Here is a 13,856-nt window from a genome sequence, read left to right on the forward strand (position 1 = left end):
TGGCGGGTGCCTGTAGTCCCAGCAACTTGGGAGGCTAAGGCAAGAGAATCACTGAAGCCCAAGAATTTGAGTTGCTGTGAGCTGTGACACTATGGCACTCTACCCAGGGCGACAGCTTGAGACTCTGTCTCAAAAAAAAAAAAAAATAATAAATAAATAATGGCTCAGTGAGTAGGGCACTGGCCCCATATGCCAAGGGTGGCGGGTTCAAACCCAGCCCCAGCCAAAAACTGCAACATAAAAATAGCCGGGCATTGTGGTGGGTGCCTGTAGTCCCAGCTGCTGGGGAGGCTGAGGCAAGAGAATCGCCCAAGTCCAGGAGTTAGAGGTTGCTGTGAGCTGTGATGCCACAGCAGTCTACCCAGGGCAATAAAGTGAGACTCTGTCTCAAAAAAATAAATAAATAAATAAAATTAATTAATTAATTAATTAATTTAAAAAAAGGCTTGGCTCCTGTACACAGTGGTTACAGCGCCAGCCACATGCGCCCAGGCTGGTGGGTTCGAGCTGGCCCAGGCCAGCTAACCAACAATGACAACTGCAACAAAAACAAAAAAAGCTGGGCGTTGTGTTGGGCACCTATAGTCCCAGCTACTTGGGAAGCTGAGGCAAGAGAATAGCTTAAGCCCAAGAGTTGGAGGTTGCTATGAGCTGTTATGCCACAGCATTCTACCCAGGGCGACAGCTTGGGTAGAAAAAAATAAAAAAATAAAAAAGTCGGCTCATCAAAGGAGTAGGGCACCAACCCCATATGCTTGGGGTGGTGGGTTCAAACCCAGCCCTGGCCAAAAAAAAGTCGGCTCAGCACCCGCAGCTCAACAATTAAAGTGCCAGCCACATACACCAAGGCTGGCAGGTTCATACCCAGCCCGGGCTGGTTATAAACAACAATGACAACTACAATAAAAAATAGCCAGGTCCCAGCTACTCGGGAGGCTGAGGCAAGAGAATCACATAAGCCCAAGAGCTGGAGGTTGCTGTGAGCTGTGTGATGCCACGGCACTCTACCGAGGGCAGTAAACTGAGACTCTGTCTCAACAAAAAAAAAAAAAAAAAAAGAAAGAAAAAATAGCCGGGCATTGTGGTGGGTGCCTATAGTCCCAGCTACTTGGGAGGCTGAGGCAAGAGAATCACTTAAGCCCAAGAGTTTGAGGTTGCTATGAGCTGTGACGCCACAGCACTGTACTGAGGGCGACATAGTGAGAATCTGTCTCAAAATAAATAAATAAATAAGCCTAATATCTGCATATGCTCCAATTCTCATTTAAAGGCAGCTCAATTTAATTGCTAATTGCCAGCCCTGTGTTTACTGAAACGGCTGTCATGCTTGCTGTTTTTTATGCAACACTTTATTGCAGGACAACTATTATTACACATGCTATTTCAAGTCACTGAGCCAGGGCAATGTCATGTGTGGTTTGCTCTGAACCTCAGCCTGTTTTGCAGTATTAGCTCTTCCAGGAAACAGCAGTCCTCTTGAAGCTGAGGCCAGTCAGCTTCAAGTCACTAATAAAAAAAAAAAAAGTCTTCCAAAGAGCAGACTATCTCAGTACCCCTACCACACCCAGAAGACAACTACTTGGACACCAAGAGGAAAGTGTACCAGCTTCACACCCCACCCTCACTCCAGGAGACAGGTGAAAATAACTGAGGGATTTACCACCAAGGCCACACTTATTCTTTTGTTGCATAAGCTAACAGAAAGATTACAAACCAGCTTGAATTTCAGGATCCCTTTGCTTTCCAATTCCCTCTCCCCTATCAGTGAAGCATTAGGCATTAGGAATACCAGTTTTGACATCTTGACCACAGAAAGTCACCCAAAGAGGAGACCAAGGCAGAACAACTGTGTCAGTGGCAAAGCAAGAAAGAGGGACCTCTTCTGCTGCAGTCCAGGGGTGTCGCACGTTGGCAGAAGAGTTGTCTTGAGCCACACATTAAATACACAAACGCTAACAAAAGCTGACAGGTAAAATGTCCACATACACTTTTTGTGATATCCAATACCAAAGATAAGCAAAAAAAGTCCTCACAAAATCAGCATGCAGCCCACGGGCCACGGGTTGGGTACTCCTGTCACAGAGGCTGCTTCAGCCACCACAGGTGAGCTAATCCATGAAGGATCCAGAATGGCCATGCAGCCTCCGTAGAAGTCCTACCCTCCCAAGGAAACTCAGAAAGAGGCTCGACCTTTGCCCAGGGCAGTTGCTTCCTGCCATCATATCATACCAAGCCAAGAAAAGGTTTCATTCTCTTCCCTGTAGCCTACTACAGAGCCCCTCCCTGCATGGCTAGGGAGCCCCCATAGGAAAAGCACCACTGAAGTCAGCCAGGAGGTTGTGGCTCTCAGGTGCCCATCTTCAGAAGCCCCCGGAGGCAACAGGGTCGAAGGACCAGGTTGTGAGCCCTGTGTGATTTTGTACAGTCCCTTGCCTCTCTGGGTTTCAGCCATCCCATCTGAACGAAAGGAGCCTCACCAGGGGTAAAACAAGAATATAGGAGAAAGAAACACATATCAGACTCCCCATCTCTCAAATCCCTTGTGCACACACCACTTCATTTAAACTTTGTCTTGGGAGGCAAGGGTTACTGCAGCCATCTTTCAGCCAGAGAAGAACATCAAGAGACTTACCTATCTACAGTCCCAAGGTTAGCAGAAGAGAGAGCAAAGTGGCAAAAGCAACCTGTCCAGGGAACCTCTAGCTGAGGGAATCATTAGGTAACCAGACAGCCTGACTCTGGGGCAGCAGTCACACGCCACCGTTGCAGCGCATCTCAGAGATGAACCCTCAATAGGAGTTGCAAAGCAATGGGGGCGAGGAGGTCAGGGACATGTGACAACAAACTGTTCCCGACCCCTCCCCATTGGTATGTGACTGTTTTAAGCCCTGGCCTTCCATTCCTCACCACCCTCAACCCAAGTGCTTGGGAATAAGCAGCCCCCAGATAGGGGCCTCCATCTATTACATATAAAGGGGAAGAGGCCAAAGCTAGATCTGAAGTTGCAAATGACTCTTGGGCACCAACTGGAAGGCTACCAGCAACCCAACACTGAAACCAGATAGCAAGGCCATGAGGGGACTGCCTCAGCTGGGTGCTACCTCTTCTTTTTTTTTTTTTTTTAGAGACAGAGTCTCACTTTGTCGCTCTCAGTAGAGTGCTGTAGCGTCACAGCTCACAGCAACCTCCAGCTCTTGGGCTTAGGAGCTTCTCTTGCCTCAGCCTCCCAAGTAGCTGGGACTACAGGCTCAACAACCTCCAGCTACTTTTTTGTTGTTATTGCAGTTTGGCCAGGGCTGTTTGAACCTGCCACCCTCAGTATATGGGGCCGGTACCCTACTCACTGACCCACAGGCACCGCCCAGTGCTACCTCTTCTGAGAGGTTCAGTAGTTTTCCCAGCTGAGGTCCAGTGAGTCCCCAAGGCCCCCCTCTAACTGGCCCAGCCTCCCAGGCCCTCTCTATTCTCATGGCCCCTCCCCACTTCTCACTGTTTACTCTTGCCCCTCAAACAAGTCAAGCTAGTTCTTACTCAGCTTGGAATGCTCTTGGATCTTGGCATCTTACCCCTCTACCCTGTCTCAAATGCCTGGGGCAGCTGTGTAAGCTCCTCCCCTGACACACAGACAAACACATACCCCAGGTCCCCAGGTTCCTGACATTCGTCCTGTTTACCAGTACACTGTTTATCCAATGTCTCCCATAGAAGCCCCTTGAGGCAGGGAAGCAGTTTTGTTCACAGCTATAACCCTAGGACCTGGCACACAGCTGGTACTCAATTATTTGTTTGGTGGCTGGCTGTGGAGTTTCTGCAGTGAATATAAGCAACTAATGCTCCAGGGAAAAAAGGTGTCTTACTTCCAGTGAGAGAATGTGGGACTATTCAGAGAGTTCCAAAAAAAAATACAGCATCAAAATCATCAAGGGAACTTTTTAAATGCACGAATTTCTAGGTTTATACCAGGACCATGACAGCAGGTCTGGCGCAGGGCCAGAGAAGAGATTGCAAATTGTCTCCCCAGATGATCCTGATGTGCAGGTAAGTCCGGAAACCTCTAATTCATCCAATAGCTTCATCTCCCACCGGAGATGGTCCTCAGAAAGGATGACTCCAGCCAAAGTTTCCACATTAGTTCATCAAAGGTGTCTGTGCTGGGAACACTGTATCTCCTATCCCTAATTTTCTCCCTCTCACTGCCTCCAAGACCTTGAGGGCTAAGTGCTAGGCAAAGAAGGTCACTCCTTAGAAAGAACAGGGACTAAATACCACCTTGGCTGTGGCTCTGCAAGTTCACTTTCTTCTTAATCTAACCCTTTGCACTAAAAATGAACTTTACCTTCAAAGAATTAGGACTGGACTGAGTAATGCTAGAGTCCAGGAGAATAACCTCTTTGCTTCCATGGGAAGCAGGGCCACCTGTACCCACCGTCTCCCCAGCAGAGAAACTTGGGGGACCAACTGGATGTCCCCATTTCCTAGAGGACTAGGTAGGACAGACATCATGTAAATATAAGGCCCATGTGCAAGACCTTGAGTGAGACACTCAACAGACAGCACCTTTCTCTGTTCTCCCACCTCCTGATGAGGTCAGAAGATGTACTTTGGGGCGGCGCCTGTGGCTCAAGGAGTAAGGCGCTGGTCCCATATGCTGGAGGTGGTGGGTTCAAACCTAGCCCCAGCCAAAAACCAAAAAAAAAAAGATATACTTTGATTTTACAGACAAAGAGAGGAAAGCTCAGAGTTTTAAAGACTTCTCTGGGTCCCTCAGAGGAGATGAATGGAGCAGAAGTTTACACCTGTCTCCAAAGCCTTTGTTCTCTCCACTATACGGTGCAGATTCCACCAGACAGCCTAATGGCAATTTATGTGTGATAAATTACCCCAATTACCTTGGGGTAAGGGGCGGTAAAGGATACAAGCCCAGGGCTTAAAACAGTTATATACCAATGGGTGGGGAGTCTTTCAAGGATGGTTTGTTTTCACAAGTCCCTGACCACACACCCCCGACACTGGTTTGCAATTGTTAAGGGTCTGCAACAACCCAAAACATCACTGTGGGAGGTTCCTTTGACCCAGAGTTTCTGTTCTATCAAACAGGGGTGAACCAACGCTCACCTCAAGGGCTGCTTCAGGGACTGAACAAGTCAGGAGATTCAGCCACAAATTGCCATGCAAATGTTATGACTACCAATGTGCAAAAGGCTGTCAACACAGCAGGCAATACCTCCACAGCTGACTGTATGATCAGGCTTCTGTGCATGGTGATGTGGCCACATGGGGCAGGGACAGATGCAGCCAGCATCTTGAGGCCTGATTAGGGTGTGGACAAGTCTGCCTCTTAACCCTGCACACTGCACCCTTCTCCACTGCCTCCCCCACCACATACAACACTTGCTACCCCCTCTCAATGGCTTCCCATGCATCCTTCCCCCCAACTGGCCAAGGGCCTTCCCTGGCTACCCCAGTCAGAAAGTACTAGTATAGGCCTTCGACCTTGGAACTGCTTTCTTTCTGCATTGCACACTTTCTGAGTGTGTAGATCACAACTATTCCACTCTGACTCACCAGTGCTGAATTCTGTAGGGTGTACATGCAGAAGGCCTCATACTGCAACTGCTGGAGATACCAAACGTGAAGACAGCCAACTTCAAAGCCCTCTGCCCAACTCTGGGCTCCCAAGGCTGATCTGATGGTCATTGAGGGTCCCACCTACTCTCTTCCTCTTTGCTCTCAAACAGAAGCTCAGGTAGAGGCTCGGCGCCCATAGCTCAATAGTTAGGGCACTGGCCACATACACCAGGGCTGGCGGGTACGAACCTGGCCCAGGCCTGTTCTTCAACAACAACAACAACAACAATAACAACAACAACAAAAAAAAACAGCCGGGCGTTGTAGCCTGTAGTCCCAGGTACTTGGGAGGCTGAGGCAAGAGAATCGCTTAAGCCCAAGAGTTTGAGGTTGCTGTGAGCTGTGACACCATGACACTCTACCAAGGGCGACATAATGAGACTCTGTCTCAAAAAATAAAAATAAAAATAAAAAAATTAAAAGTTCAGGTAGAGACACAGTTTCTTAAGAGTCAGGCTAAACACAGCAAGTCCTCCAGTGATGCACTGTCCAATAAGGTAGCTATGAGTCACACATGGCTGTTTAAATGTAAATTAAATAAAATATAACATTAGCCACATTTCAACAGCTCAAAAGTCATACATAGCTCATAACTATGTCACTGAACAGTGTAGATTATAGACACCATCACAGAATGATCACTGAGTGGTGGCTCATGCCTATAATCCTAGCACTCTGGAAGGCCCAGGCAGATGGACTACTTGAGAGCAGGAGTTAAAGACCAGCCTAAGCAAGAGTGAGAATCCATCTCTACGAAAAAGTAAAAAAACCAGATGGGCATTGTGGTGGGCACCCGTAGTCCCAGCTACTCAGGAGGCTGAGGCAAGAGGATCACTCAAATCCAGGAGCACTCTACCCACAGCTACAGAGTGAGCTGTCAAAAAAAAAAGAACACTAACTTTTCAGTAGAACTGCACATGGTTCTACTGAAGGGCACCATTCTAATCTCTAGACCCAGGTGAAAACCAGGAACTGCTTCTGAACCTACAAGCTGACAGCCAGACCTCAACCCCAAGGCTGCATCAACCCCTAAGGGCTGGTCAGCCAGACAGCCAGTCTCCGTCTGTCTCAGGGCAGCAAGAGACAGTCCAATTCAGGCCAAGTGCTAGGAAAGCCAACAGCCAAAGAGCGAGGGTTTGTGCCAAGTTAATCACCTTTAGAGAGCCTCCATTTGGCTGCGGAGGAAGAAAGAAGTCAAAAGAGGACAGAACAGCCTCACACTGCCCTCACACTGGGAAGCAGACTTCCCCTCCAGGACCTTAGGCATCCCAGTACCTCTTAGCCCTGCTGGACAGTACTGTGGAGAGACAAAACAGAGCTTTATTACACAGCCTTAAATTGTTCGCCTGCCACAATGCCTGGCTGTTTTTTTGTTGTAGATGTCATTGTTGTTTAGCAGGCCTGGGCTGGGTTTGAAATTGCCAGCCCTGGTGTATGTGGCTGGCACCTTAATTACTGAGCTACGGGCCCTGAGCCTCTGCAACCAAAAAAATAGCTGGACGTTGTCAGGAGCCTGTAGTCCCAGCTACTTGGGAGGCTGAGGCAAGAGAATCACTTACCCCCAGAATTTGAGGTTGCTGCGAGCTGTGATGCCACGGCACTCTACCAAGGGTGACATAGTGAGACTCTGTCTCAACAACAACAAAAGAAATGAGATTCAAATACATTACAGAGGCTTAGTGCCCCCATCAATGCCAAGTACTTGCTGTCAAACTCTCTGGAACATCTCCACTGTCATCTCTATATCCCTGAGTGATGGACTACTTTCCTAGAACACTCTCCTTCCTATTTACTCAATCCCCACCCTTCCTGCCTCAGGTCAAGTCCCAGACTGCCTTTCCATAACTTTCCCCAGACCCCACTTGTCTTTCCCAGGAAATGAACCCCACCAGTACAATCTTTCCACCTGTCAACCTGGGCTGGCTGTATAGCACACTGCTTCAGTGCTGTGTCTTCTACAGAATCCTCCTCCCTCAGGGGTCTTGCATGGGCTGGAATCCAGGAGACATCATTTCCCCTCCAGGACCTTAGGCATCCTAGTACCTCTTATCCTCTTGCTTTGCCTGCCTCACAAATTACATTAGGTGGGCTGACAAGGGAGTTTTTTGTAAAAACTATAGCTGCACAACTACAACAAACCTTTATGCTGAATAACTTACAGAAACATCACAACCCCTAATCTTGTCTCTCTTCAAATGCCACAATCTCAGGACTCTGATTCGTCCACAGTATCACTAAACTAAATTTTATAGCCTGGGAAGACAGAACCATTAGAAAAAACCACCTCATGCCCCAAATCCTGAGGCCTCCAGGAGAACTATGCACAGAGTAATTCAGTGAAGGAACTACCACTAATTGCTAGTGGACCAGCAAGAAACCATTCCCACACAGCAAAAAGGTACACTCCATTGGCAGGTACAGGCTAAGAAAGTGCTCAGTTCTGGAGTGTGTTGTCATGTTAGAGGCCTGGTCTAAAAATGTGGTCTTAGTGAGGATGCAGCGGCTCGTGCCTGTAACCCTAGCACTCTGGGAGGCTGAGGCAGGTGGACTGCCTGAGCTCCTGAGTTAAAGACCAGCCCTAGCCAGAGTAAGACCCGCATTGTGGTGGGCACCTATAGTCCCAGCTACTCAGGAGGCTGAGGCAGGAGGATCACTTGAGCCCAGGAGTCTGAGGTTGCTATGACGTCATGGCACTCTACCAGGGGTGACAAAGTGAGACTCTGCCTCAAAAAAAAAAAAAAAAAAATGTGGTCTTATCAGGCAGCAACAGGCAGTCCATACTTCCTCCCCAGTCTCCCCACTTAATAGAGGTACTCAAGAACTGTGGGGATTAAATATGACACTAGAAATATAAACAATAAAACCAAAACCAGATACATGGAACTTCATCAAAATTGAAAAACTTTTGTGCATCAAAGGACACTACCAAGAAAGTGAAAAGATAACCCAGAGAATGGGGAAAAAAATTACTAAATCCCATACCTAATAATGGTTTAATATCTAGACTATATAAACAACTCAACAACAAAAAGACAAACAACCCAATTAAACATACAACAATAAGCCGGAAGTAGTGGCTCATGCCTGTAATCCTAGCCTCTGGGAAGCCAAGGCCAGTGGACTCCTGAGCTCATGTCAAGACCACCTGAGTAAGAGTGAGACCCCATCTCTAAAAACAACAGCTAGGCGTTGTGGCGAGCATCTGTAGTCCAGTCCCAGCTACTCAGAGGCTGAGGCAAGAGAATTGCTTGAGCCCAAGAGTTGGAGGTTGCTGAGAGCTGTGATGTCACAGCACTCTACCAAGGGCGACAACAAAGTGAGACTATCTCAAAAAAAAAAAAAAAAAAAAAACTATATATATATGCGTATGTATATATATATGAACAATGAACTCGAACAGATACTTCTCCAAGGAATACCCATGACAAATAGGCACATGAAAGATGCTGGACATAACTTATCATTAGGGAAATGCAAATCAAAACCACAAGGAGATACCACTTCACCCCCATTAGGATGGCTATAATTTAAAAAAAGAAAATAACAAGTGGTGGAAAGGATGCTGAGAAATTAGAAGGCCTTCTTCACTGTCAGTGGGAATGTAAAATGGTGCAGCCACTGCGGAAAACAATATGGTAGTTCCTTGAAAAGTTTTACATTCAGGGGGGCGGATTCTATGGCTCAAGAAAAGTTACACATTTGGCTCAGCGCCTGTAGCACAGTGATTACAGCACCAGCCATATACACTGAGGGTGGTGGGTTCGAATCAGACCCTGTCCAGCTAAAACAGTGGTTCTCAACCTTCCTGATGCTGCAACCCTTTAATACAGTTCCTGGAATCGGCCTGGGGGAATATCTTATGAGAAGGACCCCCTGGGCAATTGAAGCAGCCTCAACAATACACTACTGGGACCTGATCAAACTAAAAAGCTTCTGCACAGCCAAGAACACAGTTAAGTAAAGCAAGCAGACAGCCCTCAGAATGGGAGAAGATATTTGCAGATTATGTCTCCGACAAAGGTTTAATAACCAGAATCCACAGAGAACTCAAATGTATTAGCAAGAAAAGAACAAGTGATCCCATCTCAGGCTGGGCAAGGGACTTGAAGAGAAACTCTGAAGAAGACAGGCGCACGGCCTACACACATATGAAAAAATGCTCATCATCCTTAATCATCAGAGAAATCCAAATCAAAACTACTTTGAGATATCATCTAACTCTAGTAAGATCAGCCCACATTACAAAATCCCAAAACCAGAGATGTTGGTGTGGATGTGGAGAAAAGGGCACACTTCTACACAGCTGGTGGGAATGTACACTAATATGTTCCTTTTAGAAAGTTGTTTGGAGAACACTTAGAGACCTAAAAATAGACATGCCATCCGATCCCACAATTCCTCTACTAGGTATATATCCAGAAGACCAAAAATCACACTTTAACAAAGATATTTGTACCAGAATGTTTATTGCAGCCCAATTCATAATTGCTAAGTCATGGAAGAAGCCCAAGTGCCCATCAACCCACGAATGGATCAATAAATTGGTATATGTACCCATGGAATATTATGCAGCCTTAAAGAAAGATGGAGACTTTACCTCTTTCGTGTTTACATGGATGGAGCTGGAACATATTCTTCTTAGCAAAGTATCTCAAGAATGGAAGAAAAAGTATCCAATGTACTCAGCCCTACTATGAAACTAATTTATAGCTTTCATATGAAAGCTATAACCCAATTATGGCCCAAGAATATGGGGAAAGAGAAAAGGGAGGGGAGGGAGAGGGTGGGTGGAGGGAGTGTAATTGGTGGGACCACACTACAGTACATCTTACAAGGGTAACATGTGAAACTTACTAAATGTAGAATATAAATGTTTCAACACAATAACTAAGAAAATGCCGTGAAGGCTCTGTTAACCAGTTTGATGAAAATATTTCAAATTGTATATAAAACCAGCACATTGTACTCTATGACTGCATTAATGTACACAGCTATGATTTAATGAAAAAAAAAAATACAGTTCCTGGGGGTTGTGAGGTTGATAACTGCTGAGCTAAAACAATGACAACTGCAACAAAAGTGGTCGGGTGTTGTGGCGGGTGCCTGTGGTCCCAGCTACTTGGGAGGCTGAGGCAAGAAAATCATGTAAGCTCAAGAGTTTGTGGTTGCTGTGAGCTGTGATGCCATATTACTCTACCAAGGACAATACAGTGAGACTGCCTCAAAAAGAAAAAAAAAAAGAAAGAAAGAATCCTTCTTTAAAGGCCAATTCTCCTGATGGTCTGCAAATCCCTCTCCTGGCAATGGGCTCCAAGGACGCTATTGTGTCCATTGTATTCTGACCTCAGATTCAGCCCCAATAATTTGGGCCCTAACTCCAAGCAAAGAGCTCAGGTGGGACTATCCACTGTTTGAAAGGCTGAGGCTTGAGCTTCCCTGGTTCAGGTAGTTTGGGGGATGGCTATCTGATATGTTCAACAGGCTGTCAACAAAAGCAGAACTCAATATGGCCAGCTTTCCACTCTCTATTACTTCCCCTTTTGCCTTCCCACGGGACAAGATTGCCATTCAGAAAGGAAAATAGAGGCCAGACTGACCAGCCTGGGTTTATTTTAAGTTAGAAAATGGGATCCCTGTTTCCCCCACATCAGACAGGTCTAGATATGTGCTCCATACAGTGAAGGACGTAATTCTCATCTATCTCAGCCCTCTGTGTTCTCCAGGACCCTTTCAGGAAGTTTATCCTGTTAGATCTCAAACTAACCCAGTGAAGAGTGAATGCGTAAGGGCTGTTATCACCCACTGGAGAAATGAAGAAACTTGGGCTCAGGGAAATGAAGGGATTTGTCTCAAGTCCCACAGACCCAAGGAACAGGTTTGCACGCAGGTAGGTGAACTTCAGAAAGATAAACAAAACAAAAATAAAATCAGACCATTTTGAAGTTAAAGGAAAGCAAGGGAAAATGGTTCTCAATTTGGCAACTAATAGTAGTCAGCTCATCCCCAGGGAAGCGGCCTGGGAAAGAACTAAAGTGCTCTCCTCTTTCTGTAATTAGCTCCATGAACCCCTGTATGTTTTTCATAACCCTCTCCCTTAACTACATGACCCTTTAAGAAATGATGGGCTCAAACTCCTGGCCTCCAAACGCGCAGGATTCTTCGCAGAGCCACTGCACCGGCTCTGAAAGGATGGATTTTCTTCATCTCAGACAAAGGAGCTGAGACTCGGAAAGCCTTAGGGCAGACTTCTGGACGCCAAGATTCACCATTGCTCCCCAAACAGACACCATGGCGCCTGGCCCCTCCTTTAAAAGCCCGTGATCTCCCTTAGCGAGACATACGAATTTGAGACCCCTGCTCCCGTCCAAGACATCTGTCGTATTAAATATTTCTTCCTGAGCAATCCTTGTTGGCTCCATAATTGGAATTTTGTGCCACAAGGACAGGACATAGACCAAAACCTCCTCGTGGTTTCAACATTTCTTTCTTGTCCACCCACCAAAACTTAGAAATTCGTAAATCTTTTCTTCTGGATTTTTATACTCAATGACTGGTGCTGTGCGCCAAGTGCACATCCGCTTGGTGTGTCCAAAGCGCGCCGTCGCACAGGGGAATCTGCCACACTCAGGGAAATGTAGCACGGGGGTGGAAGGCTAGCTACAACTCAGAGAAAAGGAACAGATCACGCCCAAACCAACAAGCATCTAAAGCTAGAAGCAGCCCTGGACACCCACACGAGTAACACTCGCTTGGCAGGCAAGGGCCAAAGGAACCGCGGGTGGCAGACCACTGCCCTGCCAACCCCAGCATACACTCTCTAACCCCACCAAGCCTGGAAGCACCAAGAAACTGATTTTGTAGGCGGACGCCGTCCGCCCGCGCATGCGCCAGTCGCCCGCGCATGCGCGCTTCGGTGGCTGTCCTTCCCAAATAGTTTCCTTTTCCTCTCAACCCCGGTTCTAGACCCCCAAACACTGGCTGCCTCCGCTTTGGCCCTCACTATGCATTTCTCACCTTGCGCCCAGTTTTCTCCCGCAGGGCTCTCAGCCGTTCCTTTCTCCGCAGCGCCTCCTCCTCTAGCCGGCCTACACTAGCAGGAGTGGCCGCCATCTTGCCCACCAACCCCTCCCTTTCTCTGGTTCCGCATCGCGCAGGCCCAAGAAGAGTAGGTGAACGTCTCACTGCCAATCCAAGGACCAGAAAGTGAGAGCCGGAAGTGCAGCAAGCCAATCAATACTAAGTTATAACGGGAGAGCCCTCCCCGCCCTTCACTGGGCAAATTGCCTAGCAGGTGACGAGCCAGGAAAAAAGGTGTTAAGGCTCGATTTGTCCAATGCTAATCAGTGAGAAAGCAGCATGTGGAATCAGACCTGAAAGGAGGAGAGTAGAGTGTGTCGATTGCTCTGGTTCTGCCCCTAACTCCAGCCTACTCCAATGCCGGCCTCTTGACCCTTCCTTGTCCACTTGTCCTGATTCTTCAAGGCTCATATGCCTTCAAGAAGCCTTCCCTGATCCTCCACCTCGATTCCATCCTAATATGAGGTCTGCCTCTCCACACCTCTCCAACTGTCAATGGCTTCCCAGGCTCACCTGACCAAGTGCTGTAAAGCCCTGTATGTGCACTTTGTGCAGTGTGGGACCTGGCTGGATGCCCTTTTCCCCCTGAGTCAAAGATGATCCCCTCTCATCCCACCCCTTCCTGTAGCAGCAAAGTACTCAAGGTCAACCTGCCTTCCCTGGAGATGAGCAAACTTCAACCTGGAGGCAGTGGGCCCCAGGACCCGGTCCTCCTACCCCCTAGCTTAGGAAGAGTAGGTTTGGCTTCCACTTTAGCAAGTGGCTACAAGGTTCGAGGCTCTGCAGCAGAAGTTGCAAGGGTCTTCCTGCAGGGTCTTCTACTTGCTGATCTGCCCTTCCCCATCCCCACTCCACTAAGCTGAAATCAAGAATTTTTGTCAACATGTGAGGGATCCCCAAAACCACAGTCCTTCTCACCTGGGGATAGGAAGCCACGCCTTCCACTATCACCCTACTGCCCTACCCAATGTCCCCTGCAAGGGGATGACTAGCTTCTTAGGAAGGCTGTTCCTTTAATGGGGCCTGCCTCCCTTAGCAGAGTGGCTATAGGTCAATGTCCACTCCTCCCTTTCCAACTTCTTTTAGAACCTGATGGTCACAGATCCCATGTCTTGCCTCCTCCTGGGTCCATATACCCTCTTGACCTCACT

The 13,856-nt window shown here is 47.5% G+C and overlaps 1 protein-coding gene across 1 annotated transcript in view; it reads right to left on the minus strand.

Moving 5' to 3' along the window:
• The window catches only part of CCDC12 (coiled-coil domain containing 12), a 60,193-nt gene extending 47,352 nt beyond the window's left edge, over positions 1–12,841 (minus strand). The window contains exon 1 of the mRNA XM_053600460.1: positions 12,643–12,841. Within this exon, the coding sequence (XP_053456435.1) occupies positions 12,643–12,738 (96 nt within the window). The 5' untranslated portion in view covers positions 12,739–12,841. The remainder of the gene's footprint in view (positions 1–12,642) is intronic.
• Positions 12,842–13,856: the final 1,015 nt, after the last annotated feature.

This window comes from Nycticebus coucang, chromosome 8, assembly GCF_027406575.1.
Source record: "Nycticebus coucang isolate mNycCou1 chromosome 8, mNycCou1.pri, whole genome shotgun sequence".
Taxonomy (NCBI): Eukaryota; Metazoa; Chordata; class Mammalia; order Primates; family Lorisidae; genus Nycticebus; species Nycticebus coucang.